We start from the raw sequence: 23,087 nt of genomic DNA on the forward strand, positions 1-23,087 counted from the left end.
CAGAATTGAATCAAGTTTTTTATAATTTTGGTGTACATTTTTAACTTATCTCAAATTTGTGTGAGACCAAACAATAACGTGTGAGACGAAACAATCATTTAAGGATGAACTAACCCTATAAGCCTCATGTAACATTTAAAACTCTTGGTGAAAATGCTGTTTTGATGCTACTAGATCATACAGCCGCTTTTGATACAGTAGATCATGATGTACTTTTTTGGTGTTTAGAGCATTTGATTGGTATCAAGGGTGTGACCTTACAGTGGTTCACTTCATATCTTAGAGACATGTCCTTTTCTGTATCATTGGGCAAATTCCTCAGCTCATATTATTAGTGGTGTACCTCAGGGTTCTATCTTAGGCCCACTCCTCTTTTATTTATATATGCGTTCTCTGGCGAATATTATTAGAGACCACAATGCATTATTTTATTTATATGCTGATGATACTCAGCTGTATATTCAGTTATAATGAATAATCAAAATCTGATGAATCTGGTTGTACAGCAGTGCAGGATAGAGAGCTGATCATGAATATTAAATATTAATGTGTATGATTTATAGAAATCAATTCATTTTCTTAAATTGTAAATTGCAATCTAATATTTGCGTGATCAATACACATGTAGTTAGCATTAAGGATTACTCCAATTTTAGTTGATGAAATATTTTATGTTTTTATCATCAAGTATTGTGTCAGTTTGCAGTTTTGCATCAGTTGAGAGTCAGCTACGTCAGACATGAACCAATCAAGTTTTAACACACATCACAGATTTATTTGAATCCCCACACTGACTTTAACTCCCACCTCCAACCCCAGCTCCACCAGAGATCTGTCATCATCTAATCTGAGATGTTTTCTGATTGTCTTCAGTGATTTAGCACTGTAAATGAATACATTGTATTAATTTTTTATTTTGTTTTTGACTTTGTTTATAACATACTTTTGTGAAATTTTGGTGAATTGTTCAATGTATTTTATGCATGATTTTCTGGATATGTTCATCAAAAATTAGGTTTTGATTTGTTTCTGTCCTTGCTCTATCTATGGCATACTGATTGCATTATCATTGAATATAAAATGTTGTCTGTTTAATTGTCGTATAAAAGTATTGACAGTTGTGATATTATGACCAGTATAAGCATTGACAAACCCAACGTCAATCTGACGTCAAAACCCAACATCAATCTCAAAACAACACTGATTTCTTTGAACTGCAGTAGTTGGTGCTAAAGGTTTATTTTTGTATAAACATGAAAGTCTGTAATGATAAGCAGGCAATTAATGTCAAATAGACATCAAATTGATGTCAAACATAGGCATCAAAGAATTGGTAAAAAATGCAAATCAAATCGATGTCAAAACTTGACATTAAATTGACGTCAAGTTTTGACGTTCATTTGATTAGCATTTTTTTTTAACACATTGATGTCCTATTCTAGACCACAAGAATAAAGTTTTATTTTAGCACATAAACAAATAGCACGAAGTGTAAAACTCGTGCAATACATACGTCAAATTCCACTTTGGCGAGCATATGATACGCAAGTCCTTCCCATTCACTTAAACGGGGCATCTTTTTTTGTCGTTTTATTTATTGGTTTCTCAATTTTTTTCTGTTTTTTAAACCATTTTCGCTTGGGTTTATGGTTAGACTTTAGATTTGCTTAATGAGGATATTTAATATACAGGTTTCTCCATGTTTTTGTCCATATTTAAGCCATGGTCGCTTGGAGTTGGGGTTAGAGTTGGGGTTTGGGTTAGGATGTCATTTTATATAACAAAAAGTTGTTCTAACCCTAAACCCAAGCGAAAATGGTAAAAAATAGAAAAAAAATTGAGAAACCAATAAATAAAACGACAAAAAAAGATGCACCGTTTAAGTGAATGGGAAGGACTTGCGTATCATATGCACGCCAAAGTGGAATTTGGCGTATGTATTGCACGAGTTTTACACTTCGTGCTATTTATACGCATCTTCAGGAGACTGGGCTCGATATTCATCATTTGCCAGGTATGCATTATTCTCATTTGATTATATTTGTTTTTTTGTATTTGAATTGGAATGTAAATTGCTTCTGAATTATGTTTTTCCTACCTGGTTAATAAATTGTGTTTGATTTTATTCTGTGTTGCTCGGTAAATGTTGACACTGCAAGTAATATCGTTGTATCCGTACTTACCGTAAGGACTGAAATCAGGCTAGGATCGGCCCAAATCCCAGTTAGATAGTGAATAATACATCAGCTGAGGATTTGTGAGATACGAATAGCAATTGGCGTTAGTTTAAGTGTACTTAGAAGCGTGGAGGCTGTGTTTCCGTTTAGAGTAACATTTCTGATTACTCTAAATAGGGTAAGTCTCAACCTCTGTTTATTTCAATATTATTATATTCATTAATTTTGATTAGAAATAATTATTGTAATAATTAAATGTCACCTCTAAGGGGACTAAATAAAGTATGTTTAAAGTTGAGCATGCAGAGAGCGGCCGCTTAAGCGGATAGTCCAACCTCTGGCAGCGACCAATACTGATTCGCTTATGAGCGTTGACCAGTATATTAATTATGAGGCCCGTACTAGGATCATGTGCGACTGTGAGAACCGAATGAACGAGTGTAATACCAGAGCTTTATCAGAATAAACAAACATTCATCTAAATTCTGTAAGTTTTAAAAGTAATAATCAATTCCGATTTGTACTATAATATAAACTAAATCTTTGTGTTTGGAGTCAGATAAGAGATAAATATAACTAAATTATGTAACGCCAAAACGTCATCTGCAAAGTGCCGGAAAAGACCGAACGCGCTATAACCCTTCGCCATGCCGTTTGGTTTCCGCCATTGGGCCAACAGATGGATGGGGTCATATTTTTTCACCCCTTACACTACTCATGAAGAGCGGAGCCGAGGAGCGCGCATATCAGTCAGTTTCCTACCCTCCACCGCCACATTCAGAGTGTGCTTGTACAGTGGCGGTTCTACAAGGAGGCCAAGGGTGGCCCGTGCCTCTGTAGACAAGTCCCTGGCTACCCCTGTGGCCACCCCGTGCTGACCAAATAAAAAAGTATACATTTATTTAGATTTTACACGCGAGCGCCAAAAGCGGAACTAATCCGACGCATAACGTTCTAAACGGGCAAATTAGAGCGGCACACCCAACCACTGTAGCTGGCTCCGGGTGCTGCTCTGCGAGTGTCTCAATTCGTTCTCAATTTTCCGATGTTGAGAATTTGTATGCAGGTTTGGGCACTGGTAAGGACTCTAGCTCACTTGACATTGGGACACTGTTCACTTGTTCTCCTGTGACGTGGCTGCTTAAGCGCGGTGATCATTCACAGCTGTTACTCATCAACAACCGGCAAAACCAACATCTCGCTAACTTTTTAAAGTTTACACATTGTAAAAAGCGCTGTAATTATGCTCTTACATATACGTGCATAAAATTGGAAGAATATAATTAAATGTATCATGTAAAAATGTTTACAATTTAAAATAAATATTATTTTAAATGCTGATTAGATTGTGGTCCCTAACTGTCTAGCAATGTGTGTTTATATGTAAACTAAAACAAACGTTTGTCTTTATAAAAATTTGCATTTCATAAAGTTTATTGAGTAGGCTCGCATGATTTTCGGTTGGGGGGCTTTAGAAAAGAGCCAAGCTCCCCTTTTGCACCTGCACTCACTCTTGTATTAAATAAAGATTTATATGATTGTAAAGTAAAATAAAGTTTCCCGGAAAGGGATTAGACTAGTCCTAGACTAAAATAAATGTAAGAGCTGTCCAAACTGAAAACAACTTGCAATGCCATATTTTAAAATACACCAGTGCCCTTTGTTTTGCTTCAAAATGCACACAAGTAATGTATTTAGTAAGGCATGTTTGTTAAAACTAGTTATATTTCCTAATTAAACTAAGGCCTAGTCCTGTCTTAAACTAACTCCCGTAACCCCTTTATAATCTTTAAATATAATTTCTTGCCGTTTTTTTATGTGCCCCTCTGGTAAAACACTGGCCCCTCCTTGGCCCCCCTAGTGAAATTTGTCTAGAACCGGCACTGTGCTTGTACCAGCTAGGAGGCTGCTCAGGTTGCAGCAACAGTAAAATTTGTCCAGTTAAAAGTTGTTCTATCACTGAAAAAATTTTAGAGACATTATTTAAAAATAAAAAAACTACATAGTGTTGCTTTAAACTAATGTCTCAATTACACAGGAGGCTTAAAGAAAGTTAAGATAAGCTATTTGTTGCTTAAAAGCAATAGGCTATATTGTATAAAGTGTAGCAATAAACGTGGCGTGACTCATAGTGCTGAGTTAGAGAGCTGGTAGGCTGCTATATCAAACAACATCACTGTGATCAGATGCTTTCTTTCTATTTTTTACCCCGCTGTCATATTTGTTGTGTGTTTATGTTATTGAGAGGAAAGCACGCAACACATATTTATAACGTGTTGTTATTCAAAATACGTTTTCCACTTGCTTGCAAGAAAAGTTCTCAATGTGATCATGGCTGAAAGCTGCTCGGGAATATTTTTCTCATTAGAACCATAATGTAAAGTAGTATCCATGTTTTAGCTGTTGTTTAAGTGTATTGGTTTTGTTTGTTTGTTTTCTCTTTTGATATATACCTTTTTTGCATACCAATTGCATCCCATGTCTGTCATTATTATTATTTATAATGGTGATGATGAAGATGATGATTGATTCATCTAAGAGGAAGTGAGGTCATCCGGGTCAAGGGTTACATGCGCACAATTATTGTTGTAGCCAGGGGGGCAGGGTTTCATATTTTATTGAAGCTTCCCCGGACGCCATTGCTTAGCGAACACTCACCTGCTGTTAGCATCCCATTGACTCCCATTCACTTTGGCATCACTTTGACAGTGAATAACTTTACATCTGAGGCGTTTAAAGACTCCATTTGTCCATTAATTATTTCTAAAGAAACACGAAAATGTATAAAAGGCTCCATTACCATGTATCTTACGTTATGGCCCAGTAGAAGCAGTTTTTGTAAAAATAGGCTAACGATTGCGTTATAACCTGCGACTCTCTGCCGCACAGTAGAGAAAATACCATATGGACTGAGAGAGATGCTTGTTGGCAATCTTTTACTGACTATGAGGCAATCGGTGGACGTGAAGGCTTAAAGTCAAGGGAGATTATTAATCAGAATACTTACCAAAATTCGCTCCTGTTCACGCTCGCCGTCTCTGCAAGATTCGGTGCGTGATTCAGATTTCGCGTGGCACGACTATTAGAAGACTTACAATTGTCAGACAGGTTGCTCATGTGACATCTACGTCATTAAACTCAGTTTGAGTCGGCGCAGTACGCTCGACACCCAGGAAGTGCGTGCTTCTAATTGACTTCACTTGTCTCCGTTGAATCCAATGGGGTCGCTGTGTCCATTTCTTTTACTGTCTATGGTTGTAGCCTAGGATGCACCTGAGAAAGAGAGACTCAAGATGTCGACTCGCGGTCATGCCGGTACACCGCTGTGTCTGAAGTAATTAGTGCCTTTTAAAGTTGCGTTTTGGACTCATTTCCCTCTCAGTTTGTATACCAGCTAGGTATGTTTGTGTATTTTGATGCTTTATTTCTTGATTTATTTGCTCTTTTGATTGTGTTGTTAGATTGTTTATGTTTTCTACTGTTTTAAATAGTTTGACGGTGGATTAAGGATGAATTAAATAAACAAATAAATCCATCAGTAAATGAAGTGTTTTCTGGAGGGGAGTGACACATGTCTAACTATACAGAGTAGTATTTTTTTATTTCTGATTGGGCAGGCCAGCTGTCAATATGGGCGGGCCCAGGCTCCGCGCCTGTTTTAAAACCCATGCTTTTACTATTGTCTGAACATTTGTAGATAAATAACTGTGCATATTTTGAGTTTATGCATGAGAGCGCCCTCTGGCTTTTGGATGTGGCTGCATTTGACTGTAATTCATTGAGAAACTGGGCATAATAATTGTACAATTAATTATTAAACCCCTACAGTATAGCCACTGTGCACATGTGATGGATAAAAGTTTGCCACACAATGGGTAACACTGAATAGTACTTTGCCCATTTTTAAATCGCGGTTAAAACGTATCTTTTTAAGCAGGCCTATTATTAATGTTTTATTCTGCATGTTTTGATTAATGTGATTTGATTGTTTTGTATTTTATGACTGTTTTCTATATTTATTTGATGTACGGTGTCCTTGAGTGTCATGAAAGGCGCCTATAAATGAAATGTATTATTATTATTATTATTAGTACATCATTTAATCATACAAAAAAAGTAATGTAGTACCTATTATAACACAACATAGCCGTGTTTTTCAAAGGCCTTCTTCACCCCTGAACCATCCATGTTCATTGTTGCAATCAATCTGTTTGTAAGAACTCTGATAAAAGAAAAAAGACAACCAATTATACATGATAACAGTAATCGTATTTATGTGTTTGGTGAGGGGAAAGATGTGGAACTCGGTCCATTGTTACACCAAACAGCACATATAGGCTAACGTACAAGGAGAGGAAAAAACCCTGGATAAGCAAATCACATGGAGAGATTCAGAGCACCATCCGGCCCTGAACAACGTCACACGGTGAAAGATGCAAGAGTCACAACACTGGCACGGACAACCCGCATAGTAGTCTCTGGAGGAGCAAAAGGAACACAATGGCTGGAACAAACAGAGACTCCAAACAAACGATCTGACAAAGACAAGACGAGAGACAGGGTGTTAAATATCATCTCATAAAACTAACCTTAGACGAGTCATTTCACATTCATAAAGTTTATTTTCAGGGTTTTTCCTGGCTCAAAATGAGGCGGAGGTGGTGTAATCCTGATCTTAACTTGTACACACACACGTAAGCCTATCGTAAAATGACATTAACTTATTATTTCTAATAAAATTAGATGAAAATGACAACTATTAAGTTAAAAGTTATATAAAACATTACTTATTTTACTAAACAGGAATGTTTTTAATAAAAAAGCTTTTTAATCACCTTTAACTTACTTTTTAGCCCACAATGGCCGACTGAATTAACCAAAACTCGTTCACATCTTGCATTCTCTGTGGTTCATTTTAAATGATTCAATCATTCAGGTATATTCAGGAATCATAAAGATGACCTTTTTTTACCCTCTTCACAAGATTTTTTACTACCAACACGATATATGACTGAAAAGTTCAATAGCTTAAATGAAGTGGTTCAAATGAGTAATTTGTGTGCGAGTCGTCGTTCTGAACGAGCGTCGTACTGGCGAACTCGCTGTGTACATTTACAGGATAGATAGCCTACAGATTCAACGATCCAACTGCACTGATGAATACATAACAATGATGTAGCCTAATTCATGTTCATTTTGCATCTAAGTTAACAACTGGACACAATTTTGAATTATAATGGGTTATGTTGCGTTTTGCTGCATCGCATGCGGGAAAGAGATTCAAACGTTGGGCACTTTTATTAGTACGAACAAAAACTGTAAAACTAACATTACTCGCAACATTTAAAAAAAAAAACAATAGTTACCTGCTTAATGGATCTAACTCTGTTACCTCAGCGTCCTTCACAGTAATGTTACATTAACTAGCGGGATATTTCAATTCACAAAATAACTAAATACTCATTGCAATGTCAAATTTTTAATCAAAACACAATCTTCTAAGTTTTTAAAGTTACCAAATTATGTTTTATTTCATGAGATGTTTATTACTCACCTGATAAAAGCGCCAACCTTCTCGAGCTGCTTCGACTTCCCTGCACAGCGCACACTTTCTGGTCTGGCCTGCTTTTCAACGGTCATCAATGTCGTAAATCTTCCAAATTTTTTTATTTTACTTTTTCCGTGTATACATGTATAACATTGTCATACTAGGTTTGCATCAATTTACACACAAAAATAAATTAATTAATTGTTGTAGTCCATTCTTTAGCTGCAGAGAAACCCAAGAATGTCAAAAAGCTATGGCGCCATCTACAGGTGGTATTAGGAATAGAGAATATGAATGGGCATTGTAGGCCCTACGTTTTTCATAATTAAAATAAAAAAAAATTAAAATAAATATGTTTTTTAAGAACCCTAGCATTGCATCTATCAGTTAAAGACAAGAAAATCTAAATAATTTTAAAATATGTAGCATGTTCACCATGAAAAATCTAACTAATGTAAATTTTCCATAAATTACCATGTAGTTGTAATACTCTATATGCTTACATTATAAGGTATTACAATTTCATTATCAATTACAGCAAATGTATGTTCATTTTAAAGTATATAATATCACTAAAAATAAAAAAATATGGGTTTTTTTTTACCCACAGAAGTTACAGAAGTCCACTTTTATGCAGAAATCCAACAACATATTATTCAAAACATATGTGCCAAATGGATGCATTTTGATGCCCCAGTTAATTTTTTTATTATTTTAAATTTACATTGATTTGAAGTCAATATGACATCAACTGAACGCCTATAACATGACGTTGACATGATGATGTCAAACATGCTGGCCCATATACTTATAAATTTCACTATGGAATAAAACTCATATTTTCACAAATTAACCACTAGAAAGACTTAATGTATAATCTAACTTTGAAATGATCCTTTGCATCATCTTGATCAAATCTTGTCTAATATTTGACGTCAAATTGACATCAAGGTGCCCGCTGGGAGATTTATTATGTGTACTGCTCCATTTAATCATGATCTAGATTAATATTATTATTGACAAAACAATAAAAAGTGTATTGCAAGAAATAATATTATTTATTTTATAATAAATAAAAGTAGAAGATAACCGTGGATGAAAGTAAATGCAATGTAAACAGTTATTATAAAATCTAGAATAATACACTGCAAAAAATGATTTTCAAGAAAAATATTTTTTTGTGTTTTTGTTTTGTTTTCAGTAAAAATATCTAAAAATTCTTAAATGAAGATGCTTTTTCTTGATAAGCAAAACGACCCAAGAAAATACGTCTAGTTTTTAGACCAAAAATATCAAATTTAAGTGATTTTGTGCATAAAACAAGCAAATAAATCTGCCAATGGGGTAAGCAATTTTTTCTTGAATTTGTCCTTGAAAGATTCTTTGTTTTGCTTACCCCATTGGCAGATTTTTTTTGCTTGTTTTATCAAAAATCATAAGGGATTGGAACTAGAAGAGTAATGTATGTAGCCTACATTAATTTATTGATATAATAATACTCAATAAATTGGCAAATAGGCATCACAATGCTCTCTTCACATCATCACTGAGGGCTAAACCCAGAGTCGTATAATAACAGAGTTACGAAACGCTTTGATCTCGCCGCCGTGCGGTCACGTGATTCGTGTAACGTTCTACAGTTCCAAACCAAGCAGGGCTGTCAATCTGTTTGCATAGGTTTTCAGCTATTTTAGGTAAATATTAGCTTGTAATGGGAATTGATCACTATATTTACTATGTTTATAACGTTTTTTACTAGGGAGTGATGGAAATACAGTAAATCAGTTAATAAAGATAAACAGTTAATGATGACCCAAAGATAACTGTGGTTATCTATACTACAGCAACACAGTTTATCTTTTATTTTTGTAGCATAAATATGGCTATATAAATGGCTATCAATCTGCTAAAAACATAATTCCTACAATTTTACTATATTCAAATCACAAAAAAGATCGCCAACGCGGTTATTTGTAACAGTGAAGCATAACAGAAACACACTAAATTCATATTTAATTGTATTTATAGTACACATTAAATGTTAATATAATCATACATGATTTTCGAGGATACATCACTCGTATTACTTACCAAACACAATGAGAAACATAGCAGCATTGTGAAGCAGTGTGACTTTCTTATAAGGCATATAGCTTGTCGCTGTTGCCCCCTAGTGTTACTCGTAATATATAAAAAAAGATAAGTATAAAGTAGATGGCCACCAGTAATAAAATATTAAACCATTAAAAACACATTATACACAACTCATTAAAATATAAAAAAAATTCTAGTTATTATTAACGATAATCATTACCTACAGCAGAGATCATAAAATATCACTGTTGACTATATTCATAAAATGTCTGAAAATGTAAAGAGAAACGGTAATTTCATCGATTTACCAGCAGGTGTCATTGAAATGAATGGGCTTCAGTGCTGCGTTTGGAACTATGCGTCACTTCATGACACGCTGTTACTTCCGCATTCCATTCTTACAACGGACGTCTATGTGAGTGTCGTAACTCTATTATTATACGACCCTGGCTAAACCCTGCAGTTTAAAGAGAAGGTAAAAAGTTGGTATATACACACACACGCACACGCGCGCACACAGCAAAAAGTGTCTCAATCCCTCTGAAATCATCCTACGGTCCACCACTGACGTAACGGGATGCCTGTTATCCTCATACTTTAGGGCGTATGGTTCTGCATTTCTGCGGTTAGTATTGGATAATCCTGACTTGTAAAGTTTGTCGCGTGTAACAGAGTTAACCCGTTAACTGGCCGTTTGTAAATCATTCGAGTAATAATTTAGGCAAGCTGTCAAACTAAACACACGCGGAAGAAAGTGCTTAGACACGCATGTAAGTAATGATACTCGGTTTTGTTCTGAATGTACTGTATATTTTATTTTGTAAAGATTTGTGAGTTTGTGTTTTTACTCTGTCTGTAGGCTTTTTTGTAATCCCGTGTAGTGTCGGTTTTACTAAATCGGTGTGCTAGTTTTATGATATGGTAGGCTTTATATAATACTAATTATGTACGTCTGGACATTTGACTTCCCAACTAACAGGGAATGTTTTTTGGAACTTTGGCTTAACTTTCTAAATTAAACTCATAAAAAGCGTTATAAATAGCATTTGATGATGTATGCCGGTGCTTAATAGTTTTTTTTAATGTCACAAAAACATTATTCTTCTATCGTTAGTGAACTTAAAAAAATCTGAAATCATAAATTAACGGGATGTGTTGCGTTATGTTCATTTCCGCATTCATTTACACCAAAACGAAAGTTAAACTATACCGTTCAAAAGGTTGGGCTAACATTGGTGAACTGTGTTTTTTTTTAACGTTGTAAGTATCAAGTTAATGCAATTCAGCTTTTCACAATTGTTTTCCAAAGCAACTTCACATGAAATAGAAACAAATAACAACAAAGCATTGCAGTTTTTAAGTATAGTTTAGGATGGAGAACATGAAGTTACATGGAGTTACAGTATTTCTTATTTAAATACTGTCAGAAGAACTTCTGTGAATTTGTGAAAACTTTTGATGTGTTTTGGTTAAGATATTAAACAAAGAGTGTTTTGGAGGCATGAAATTAAATTTCTTCATCATGTTTTTTTTATTTCTGAGTTGGGTGTGTAAGTCACCAAATCCAACTTTATATTATTTTAATCACTAATGAAATGAAAACTATGTAAATACTATTCATCAAAATGATAACTGTTAATACAATATCAGGGGAAATAACTCACAATTATAATTTTTTGTTCTTTAAAAAAATCAATTTCTATGCATTGCTGCAAAATACAATGATTGGTAGATGAAGGATGATGGATGGATGAATGTGTGGATATCTATCTATTATAGGCAGATATATAAACAATATCTACCTTTAGTACATAGACAAAATTGGATTGAATTATTTGTGTTTAAACTCAATTTTCTAGCAGGTGTTACAACAAACCCTCTGTTTGTTACAATGAACCCCAACTATGGGGTAATGTTTGCACTCCTGTCACTTTTGGTGTAATTGTACAATAACGGTAGATCCCACAAACAAACTTTAAGTGTTCATTTGTAGCAGAGACGTGTATGTTGACTGTGTAAAATAATTATTCATTTAACTTAAATATTTTTTGAATGATAGGCCAAAGCCAAAAAGTGTTAGGTTGTGCTCCGCTCTCCCCTACTAAAGAAAGTCCTAAGTTAAGCTAATGTCAGCAGTCTTCTAATAATAATAATAATATAATAATAGATTTTATTTATAATGCACTTTTCATCACAGATCTTAAAGTGCTACAGGTTAAAAACAATGAGTAAGCAAGCTGACACGGGAACAACGGTCAAGGTGTGAAACAATTCTTTTGGGGAGACAGGAGAAAAACACTTCTGCGTAGGACTTACGCCATAGCCTCTATGCCATTAGGCTACGCTTTCTTTACTGCTGTGCTTCTCGAGACAAAACAATGACGCTAATATTTTAAGATATGAAAGTACAAGCTGTTTTCTGTTAAGACACCTGAAACATGCATTTTAGTACTAGCATTAATTAACAGATAATTAACTAACAGTCTCTGTGTCTTTCTACATGCAGTGAAATGGCAGAGTCCAGTATTTCAGAAGATGAGTTCAGATGTTCAGTATGTTGGGATCTCCTGAAGGATCCAGTGACTGTTCCCTGTGGACACACTTACTGTATGAGATGTATCACAGACTGCTGGGATCAAGAGGATCTTAGAGGAATCTACAGATGTCCTCAATGCAGAGAAACCTTCAGTCCACGACCTGTTTTAGGGAAGAATGTGGTGATCGCTGAGATGGTGGAGAAACTGAAGAAGACTAAACTCCAATCTATTAATCCTGCTCACTGTTATGCTGAACATGGAGATGTGGAGTGTGACGTCTGTACTGAAAAACTCAAAGCCATCAAATCCTGTCTGATGTGTCTGAACTCTTACTGTCAAACTCATCTTGATCAACATGAGAATTTCTTCAGAGGTAAAAGACACAACTTGATAGAAGCCACCGGACAACTGCAGGAGATGATCTGCTCTCGACATGATAAAATGATGGAGATTTACTGCAATCAATGTCAGCGATGTATGTGTATGCTGTGTATTGTGGATGAACACAGAAATCATGACACTGTATCTATATCAATGGCAAGTGCAGAGAAACAGGTGAGATCCGAGGAAACGTGTTGGTTACATATGTAACCCTCGTTCCCTGAAAGAAGACCGACGTATTGGGAAAGCAGTTTGCGGGACCAATCTACTTTGAGAAGCTACTAAAGCACCAATAAACTTGGCATGCAGGTATTTGCATCTGGTGGTGCCGTCCCGCCCCGCGAGTATTTAACGAGAGGCAGGTGCGATACCAAATCAGCTATTTACCCTGAGAAAGCCGAGCATCAGTGCCCAGCTGATATCAACAGTGGAACAGCAAACTGTGGCGACGGGAGGTGACGTCTCTGTTCCCTTCCTCCAGGGAACGAGGGTTACATACGTAACCGAGATGTTCCCTTTCGGTCGGTCACTACGACGTCACACCGTGACCAACGGATTGGGAATCCTTACCAGTGCCTGCATAAACCTTCCGACTCCACTGAGGAGACGGAACCTGGGCTTATGCAGAAAGGCCGGCCACTATACTTGTTCCTTAACCCACGGTTGTGATCTAGGCAAACTGGGAAGCGAACCCGGTCTGGCCGGAACCAAGAACGCTGTGGAAGCCACCCCCTAAGAAGGTGAAGTGGGTGGTATATATAAAACAAAACAACCGATAGGTTGCCCATATAGAAGTCACTGAGTAGTTGATAAACTTGACAAAGACGCAGAGCAGGCTCTGCTAAGGGAAAATGTGGGCTAGTAGGAATAACAAAAAAACATTTTTGTGACGTTTTTGCACCAGTGGCGTTCCATAATGACGCTGCGGTAGCAGTGCAGCGGAATGGCAAGCCAACACGCGAGCCGCACCTAAGTGTTTCACCGGTTTGAGGAGAGAACACGAGCGGAAACCGGTTCATCACAAACACTATAGAATCTATTGAACGTGTTAGGTGTCGCCCAGCCAGCAGCTCTGCAAATGTCTGTCAGCGACGAACCATGAGCTTATGCCCAAGAGGATGCAACACTTCTTGTAAAGTGAGCTCTCAAATTAAAGAGCATGGAGTGGTAAGCCAGGGCGATGGTGTCCACAATACAATGGGACATCCTCTGCTTAGTGACAGCTTTCCTTGTCTGCTGACCACCGTAACAGATGAAGAGCTGCTGTGAAGTCCAGGGGCCTCATTTATAAAGCGTGCGTACACACAGATTTGATCGTAAAGTATGTGTACGCAATAATCCACGGCAAAGGCCATATTTATAAAAACTGTCTTTGACGTGGAAAAGTGCTTAGCGCCACGTCAGACTCTGAGCAGACGAATGCACTTTTGCTTGTCTGATTGCTGCAGGTTTTTGGAAATTTAAGCCATTCTTGCGGCTCAAAATTGGGTTTAAACATTGACAAGCGCTCTTTTATATGTCTATGACATTAATTAGGCATTGTTTAAAGGCGGAGATCTGAAACTCCTCAGCTGCGCACAAGTTCAAGATCATTTGCGATTTATACATTTCACAACTGAAAGAAAGAAGTATGCGTGTTTTCTGTGCGTACGTTCGGTTTATGAATCACACATACGTATTTTTGATAAATGATAGTAAGATCAAATGTAGGATAGTTTCTACAAAGCATTTTATTAATGAGGCCCCTGAAGCTTTGCATTCGGTCCACATACATCCGTAGTGCACATACGGGACATAGCAAAGCCATGGCTGTGTCTGCCTCCATTAGCGGGCAGCCTTTGCAGGCTCACCAACTGAGCTCTGAAAGGAGTGGTGGGAACCTTGGGCACGTAGCCGGGCTACTGAAGGCACAAATCGTCCACCGAAAATGCACTGAGGGCCCATACCCTCTGACAGAAGCCAATGCGAGGAGTGTTAACATTTTTACTGTGAGAAACTTATGACTCAAAGAATGCAGAGGCTCGAAGGGAACATACTGGAGACCTTTCAGCACCACAGGCAGATCCCAAGGAGGGATAGAGGGAGGGCCCGGGGGTTTAATCTCCGCTCACTCCTTAAAAACCTAAAAACCAGGTCGTGCTGACCCACTGTTTATCGAGGTATGATGAATGGATATCGCAGCAATATTTACTTTAATGGTGGAGGGTGACTTTTCAGTTTCCTGAAGCAAACTGAAGAACTAGACCTTTGGGCTCTGGCAGGGTCTTTACTACACAACCTAAAGGCCATGAGTTCCTTGGTGCTGTGTGGTCTACTATGATTACTATGTAATTTACCTTTAAGTTTCTCTTGGTATTGGCCCACTTTTGCCGTTGGTGCATCAATGAAAGATATTCAGTAGTCCATCTTTGCCAGAAGAGGTCTGCAAGGTATTGTACTTGTTTCCATCGTTTTCTAGTATACAAGTTGTAACGACGGGGAAGGAGTTATGGGTCCTGAATTGATGCGTGCATTAGGCTTGCTAAAAAAACAAACAAATGTATTGTCCATATCTTAGGATGAAGTTGAATATGCCTGTCCGTTTATTTACATAGCACATAAATCAAATAAAGACAAATAAAATACTTTACAAAACTTCAAACTTCATAACACATAAACAAAATACGAACTTAACATTAGCACAACCGATTCACACGGTCAAAAAGGTTTGTTTGACCGTCCATTCCTCGCCACCTGTGGCTCATTAACACAAACTTAAATACATCAGAAAGGCTAATGCGCCCTCTAGTGTCAAACAAAAAACTCAATATGTAATGCTCCAACACAAGTCATCCTTACTGAATAGTCCAGGTGGTAATAGAGGCTTAAATTTTAGTCGAAGAAGATGATTTGGTCTGTAGATATAAAACGGATCGTTTGCGGAACTGATCAGGCATTCTCGGGGGTTTTCTTGTTGAGGTTTCATTTTAGCGTGTTTTGTAGACGGAGCTTGTGCTGCAGCAATAGTGTTAGGTACTGCTTGCAGTAAATCACTTAGAACCTCCATTAAGCGACAATATGTGGAGATTCCACAGGGTGCCATAATGTGCCCCCTCCCTAAGAAAGAAGGTCCTTCCTCAGGGGAATCCACCGGGGGGCTACTGCGGGGAGCATGAGTTCGGGGACCCAATTCCTGGTGGGCCAATAAGGAGCAACCAGTAATCCAGTAGGCACTTCATTGGCGCTTTAATAGCTTCTCGAAGTAGATTGGTCCCACGAAATGTGTTCCCAATTTGGGAAAGAGAACTCGTATTCTGCCTATTTATCACAATATACATTAACTGATTATAGGCACATAGAGATTTAATTGTTTAAGAAGGTTATGTAATGTAAAGTGAATGTTTCAGACTCAGTTGGGAGAAAAACAGAAAGAACTTAATCAGAAGATCCAGGAAAGAGAGAAAGATCTTCAGAAGCTCAGAGAGACGGTGGACTCTTATAAGGTGAGATGATGTTTGAGACTGAAGCTCATTGTGTTTTCCAGTAAGATGTGATTGTAATGTTTGTGTCCTATAACAGCGATCTGCAAAGACAGCAGTGGAGGACTGTGAGATCAAATTTACTCAACTGATCTCTGAAGTGACACAACTGATCAGAGATCAGGAGAAGACTGCAGTGAGTCGAGCTGAAGGACTTCTGGAGGGACTGAAGCGAGAGATTGAAGATTTAAAGAGGAAAGATGCTGAAATAAAGACACTTTCACAAACACAAGATCACTTTCAGTTTCTTCAGGTAAATAAAACAGGGAGAATCAGTTTTTCTTAAACTTTTTTTATATTTGATCTGTTGTTTGTCTCCGTGTCTGTAGGGTTTCCAGTCTCTTTCTCTCTCTGGATCTACAGAAAACTTCAATATCACTTCTGACATCTCTTTTGATGCTGTTGTGAAATCTGTCGCTCAATTCAGAGAGAAACTGCAGCATTTCTTCAGAGAAGAGATGGACAAGATTTTTGGTAAACTACTGGATATTCATTCTCGGATATGAGTCCAGGATTGTTTTTATAGCTTAAAATAAAAATTCAATAGCTGTAGATTTACATTTGACATTTTTCATAGTGAAAAACATCCAGATGAGTTTGACCCCTGAACCCAGAAACAGGATGGAATTCCTACAATGTAAGTTACTGAGATCAATCAATCATACATCAGACTTACAGTTCACTCAAATGAGATATGCAGATTAATTTACTACAGAAACCTCATAGTGCAGCTTATAAAGTAACTCTAAAGTTTCCAAACCTTAACAAATCTTGGCATGAGATTTAAACTATCCAATGTTTTTGTGTTGAAGAATAAACATTTGAATTAATATTTAAGTAACATTTAATTAACAAATCTTGTGTTCCCTTACGAAAATTTACCTTATTTTCACAACTCCCTGGAATGGGTTATATGAAGAGGTTACATTTCGAGTATGAGCTTCCATACTTGACAAATCACATCACTTTCATTTTGTCTTCATATTCCACTACATTAGCGCGCTGTTCCCTTTGAAGTGCAAACCATAGACATTATATATGTAGACACCTCATGACGTGCTGGAACACATCAAGCGTCAGCGCCATATTGGATGGATCTCCTCACTGTACGCTAGCACCAGAGTCAATGGGAGTTAACGGAAATAAAGCCATACTATGGCCGTATTTTGTGCAGCTTACTGTTGCAATAACCAGCGCAGTATTGATTCCAGATCACATGGGATTACATTTCACAAGTAAGATTGAACAATCATTTTGGAGATTTTACGTTATTATTTATAATATGTCAATGTTCAGCAGGAACTGGTACTCTCTCATGATCTCTCGCTGTTTTTTCTTCACATCTGGGCTGCGTTTCCCAATAACGTTCTCTCTTAGCGCGCTACGAAGACTCTTAAGTTAAACCTTAACTACAGGTTTACCTTTTCTAGGCGTGTTTCCCGAACTGTACCTTAGCGGGTTTCTTAAGGTATACTTTCTTACGTACGACGTTACCAGGTGCTGTTCATGGCGATGGTGCTGAATAGGTTGATATCGATTGCTCGACAATCAATTGTTCACTTTATGTAATAGGTACTTTGCTGCGTTATATGCAGTGTTATTTATTAAAGAAACATTTCAGAAATAGTTCAAGTTACATTTATTAGGAATATCTGGTAAAAATATTTCAAATTGCAAACAACTAAATATAAACCTTGTATATTTTATTTTATATCAAACCCGTGCAAAACTCGCAACTTAATGTCCAAAACTATTATGCATAAAGTGCTCCAATGCATCCATTATTCCTTCACTTTAAAGGATAATTTATATTAGAGGTTCCCAATAAATGCGTTGCACAGGGGAATAAGGTGGGTCGTGCAAGTCACCTGGCTTGGCATTACACTTAAAATATATAAAAACAAATTGTTGTTCATTAGTTCACGCGTTTATGTGCTTGGACACTGCGCAAGCAGCACGTTTACAATGCGGATAACGCTTAATGGACGCATTTCTGGAGCCGCGCCTGTCTGTTTACCTTAAATATATCATAAAAATATATATTATATTTAATATATATAAATATATATTATGATTGTTTTAGGTTTTAGCTTTGATTAGTTTTAATGTGGAAAATTTGTTGACCTTATACAAGCAATAATCAAGTGGAGCAGTTTCTTTTGAGTGTTTATAAAGAATATGGCATGCAGCTGCCTCAAAGTTAGAAAACATTAAAGTGACACCATGTAATTTTTCAACCTTCATAATACATTTTCAAGACCCTTGTGGTAGTACATCGACTTTAAATAGGTTGAATGACATGTCTACCATAGCCTGACGGGGTCTGTATCACTTTTACTCGTATTTTAAAACTTAGTGTTTCTGGTAGTAACCAGAGCACCAAAAAAAAACTACAAAATTCGACTGCTTTACGGCATACGTCACTTCCTCCACACAATTTGTTTTTAACGTGAATTTTGCTGGAGGCTACTTAAGCAGTGTAGAGAGCAACTTATAGTATGTGACTTCGTGGTGCAGTTTTAGTGTCACGGACCTATAACACGGGCGACCCGGGTTCGATTCCCCTTTAAGGCAATTTTTTTATATAAACTGTTGATTCATACATAAATGCGATGTTCTTTAGTTCGCTGTATTCAGATGCTGTGTTCACGTATTTACCTTTCTTTTACTGTGTCTATGATATTTACATTACAATCCAGGATGCAATAGCATTCAAACTTGCTCAAACTCACACAGTGTAAAACCAAACCCTATTCATTCACCAATCAGATCCGAGCGTTTCTCTCTTCTCTCTTCCTCATTTGCTGCGTTCTGCTGTCACGTATTACAAAGCGGCAGCCTTTATGTCTGCTTGGATCACATCGGTTTACTTGGATTTGGAGCGACAATTTTCACACAAAAGAGAGAAAAAACGAGCGCCATTGCGGAAAATCCTGGTGGCGAGGGAGACGATGCAACAATATTTGTTTTGAAAAAGGCAAGGAAATATTTCTGGTCGTTTCTCAATTGGAAGGCTGCATCCTCCGGAGGTCAAATATGCAGGCTGCATACGTCATCAAGCCTGGTTTATTAAGGTAAACTGAGCATTACATTCACAAGTCATAAGCATACTGCAACAATTTACGATTAACTAAGTATACTAGTCAACTTTATAATTGTTAATATTGTGAAATAAGAGAGTCTTGATGACATATGCAGCTTAGAAATACGACATCCGGAGGCTGCAACCTTCAGATTGAGAAATGGCTTCTGCCACGACGAGTTCCTCATCAGAAAGTTGTAACATGACTGCGTTTCTCCCTGTTGTCTCAAAATGTTGATCGTTTAGCGTTTTAAATGTTTAGTTTTTAGTTTAGTTTTAAGGTTGGCCAGTTCCTTTCCTTTGCGACAGTGCTGCGGCGCTTGTGGCCTCTAGGGGCGCTAGGCGTGAAATACATGTCTAGCATCCCCTAGTGGCCAAAAAGTTCCATGGTGTGTGCCTTTAAAAAAACTTCGATGCAAAGTCGACTTAACATCAATAATAATATTTAGGAAAATCAACAATTATGATTTTGTGATGAATGTGCTCCCGTGGTCTGCGATTTTACTTGATTTGTTTTATTGCAGCTAAAATAGCCGGTAAACTAAAGATTTAACGGATTTGAAATGCCCAAAATCTTTTTTAATAGTTTCTTAAGCCTGTAATAATAGTTCGAAGCTGATGTTCCTTTGGAAAAAAATATGAAAAATCTAACAACCATCAGTGTAATAATGTCTAATTATGTGAATATTTTATTCTTTAAATTAAAAAGAAATTGCCTAATTTAACACGGAGTGTACTTCAACTTCTTTTTTTACAGATATTTAGTTATATAGACTGCAATATACACAAGCTTTTATCACAGTCATGGCCCCTGGCGGAGTCAAGTGGGATAAGGTATAGCTAAGAGTGCTCCAGACCAACCTTCCGAACGAACGACTTACAGAAGTGATACTTAACTAAGAACGTTTCGGGAAACACGTATTAACGATAAGGTACAGCTTAAGGTACAACTTAAGAACGACGTAGAGCTAAGAGGGTTTCGGGGAACGCAGCCTTGAAGGTTTCCCAGTGATGCAGGCATGAGGAGGCAATGGGAAGTTGGTATAGAACGGGAGGGTTTTGTTGTGACAGAGTCATCAAAGCTCAGTAGCAAAGAGTATAGAAGAACAAGAGGGGAAACTCTGATTCGTTTTTAGCAACATTCATTCATATTAAAATTAATTTAATACCTAATTACATACAATGCCTAATTACGTAAAAATTACATAAAAATTGTGCACTTTTACTTTTCTTGAGTAAAAGTACTAAAGTACTTTTTAAGTAAAAGTAAAAAAAAGTAGATTTTTAATGAACTTAAATATTAAATATAAACCAAAAACTTGAAATTATGAAATGTAATGGAGTAAAAATTATGATAATATGCTTTGGAATATAACACTGATAAAATACAGATACTTGAAAATGTACTTTTATGTAGAAAGTAAAATACTTAAGTAGGGTCTGCCTCTGTCAATATGCCATACTTAAAGAGCATAATACAAAGTATTTCGCATGAAAGCAGTATTTTTCAATGTGTGACAGCGTCCTGTATCATAAATCTCTGCTGCTTATAACAACTCAAACCGTGTGAAAATCCGGTAAAAATTAGGGGAGTTATGATTATTCCTCATTAGAAATAAATGCAAGGGAGCGCACTGGAGACCCATCCAAGATGGCGGCAGCGCAATACGTAAGCTCCAATAGGCAGCTCAGTCTACGAGGTGTCTACGTATATAATGTCTATGGTGCAAACAAACAGATGTGCATGCATGAAAGATTTGCTTCGTAATACTTACTTGTGACTGGCTTACTGTTAGTTAACTCTGTAAGAATGATGTCAGATCCTGATTAAAGGTAGCCCCTCCCCAAAGAACACAGCTTCCTCTAAGTTCAGAGGACCCCAAAACTCACCCCTAAACTGTATATGCAATGCTAAATTTTACATGCACAAATAATCTAAATCTGGTCTTGTTTGATATTATTTTAAATGTCTCAGTGCAAGTGGTACAATAGGCTCACTCAGAACAACAGAATTCAATGTAAAGTGTAACAATAAAGTCAATGCATACCCTCTATTGGGTCAACAGTTTTCCCTTACAACTCAAATCTAAGTAAAAAAAAAAAAAACATTGCTTATAATAGTGGTTTTGTGTTATAAAGTGCTGGTGACATGTTTATAACAAATTTCTACACCCACGTATGTAATACCAACTTCTTTCCATCAGGTTTCCATCAGTTCACTATGGATCCAAACACTGTGAATTATTACCTCAGGCTGTTAGACTGGAACCAAGCGGCTAAATTAACTGTCCCACCACTGCAGTATCTGGATCATCCAGACAGATTTGACAGGTGGACCCAGGTGTTGTGTACAGAAGCTGTGAATGGCCGCTGTTATTGGGAGGTGGAGTGGAGTGGACAGGGGAGGTCAGGTGTGGGTATAGGAGTGGCGTATAAGAGCATCAGTAGGAAAGGAAATCGTCTTGAATGTGCAGCTGGACGTAACGATCAATCCTGGAGTTTTTACTGCTGTCCAAATTATTATTCATTCATTCACAATAACATGGAGACGTATATTTCTCTTTCCCCGACCAGCCGTAGAGTAGGAGTGTATGTGGATCCCAGTGCAGGAATATTATCTTTCTACAGCGTCTCAGACACAATGACCCTCATTCACAGAGTTCAGACAACATTCACTCAACCTCTCTATCCTATGTTTGAACTTGATGAACACTCAGCATTCAGACTGTCATCTATAAACCCCTAAAAGCTCATTTACACTAATCTTTGTCGTTTGTCAGATTAATGTTAATTTACCCTTAACAGTAAGATCTTACATAATATCAGGTGTAATAATCAAACACTCACTTGGATTTGGCTGTACAGCAGTGCAGAATAAAGAGCTGGGGTCTCATTTATAAAACGTAGGATCCTTACTAAAAGTCTATGTACGCACAAAACCCAAAAATGGCATACAGCAAAAATATTAAGACTTATAAAACAAAGCAATAATCCCTTTATAAATCACAGATCACCTGCAAATGAATTATCCTCAATCTGACATGAAAACTCAACGTCAATCTGAGGCGAAAACCCAACGTCAATCTGACGCGAAAACCCAACGTCAATCTTACAACAAAACCCAACCTCAATCTGACGTCAAAGCCCAACGTCAATCTGACGCGAAAACCCAACCTCAATCTGACATCAAAGCCTAACGTAGGCCTGACCTCAACACCCAACGTCAATCTGACGTGAAAACCCAACGTCAATCTGACGTGAAAACCCAACCTCAATCTGACGTCAAAACTCAACCTCAATCTGACGTCTGTCAGGATTTTAGAATGAACAGAACCCAGATGCAGACAGCAGGTAACTTAAACAGGTTTATTTAATCAAACAGAAAACAAAAAACCCACGAGGGGGCAAAACAACATAAACAGGATGGCTTAAATGAACACTAAACTAGACTAGACACAAGACTACACTAGACAGGATGACACTTAACAATAAACTTGACTAGACACTAAATACACAATGAACTAGACTTGACTAAACTTGGCAAAATACTCACAGGAACAAACACCATGTAAACAGACGATCGAGCACAGGACTGCAAACACAAGGGCATTAAATAGGGAAGCAAATCAAGAGGGGAACAGGTGACATGAATCAAACAATAATGGGATAATTAACAAGGAAACAAGGGGGTGGGGTCAGGAGACGAGACAAAGCACATGGCAAGCCAGTGCCTTCACACAAAACCATGAC

The 23,087-nt window shown here is 37.2% G+C and overlaps 1 protein-coding gene across 3 annotated transcripts; it reads left to right on the top strand.

The window, feature by feature from the left end:
- The first annotated feature begins 9,594 nt into the window (after positions 1 to 9,594).
- On the top strand, positions 9,595 to 22,356 carry LOC129436824 (tripartite motif-containing protein 16). 3 transcript variants are annotated; one of them, XM_073857831.1, is made up of 7 exons: positions 9,595 to 10,294; positions 12,326 to 12,911; positions 16,124 to 16,219; positions 16,296 to 16,508; positions 16,585 to 16,729; positions 16,833 to 16,892; positions 21,542 to 22,356. In XM_073857831.1, the coding sequence occupies exons 2-7, from the start codon at positions 12,330 to 12,332 to the stop codon at positions 22,081 to 22,083; spliced, it is 1,638 nt and encodes a 545-aa protein (XP_073713932.1). In that variant the 5' UTR covers positions 9,595 to 10,294; positions 12,326 to 12,329; the 3' UTR covers positions 22,084 to 22,356. The 3 variants fall into 3 exon arrangements, with proteins under 3 accessions (XP_073713932.1, XP_055051061.2, XP_055051060.2); XM_055195086.2 differs by lacking the exon at positions 9,595 to 10,294 and adding an exon at positions 10,327 to 10,444; XM_055195085.2 differs by lacking the exon at positions 9,595 to 10,294 and adding an exon at positions 10,404 to 10,589.
- The last annotated feature ends 731 nt before the right edge of the window (positions 22,357 to 23,087 follow it).

Source organism: Misgurnus anguillicaudatus, chromosome 19 (assembly GCF_027580225.2).
Source record: "Misgurnus anguillicaudatus chromosome 19, ASM2758022v2, whole genome shotgun sequence".
Taxonomy (NCBI): Eukaryota; Metazoa; Chordata; class Actinopteri; order Cypriniformes; family Cobitidae; genus Misgurnus; species Misgurnus anguillicaudatus.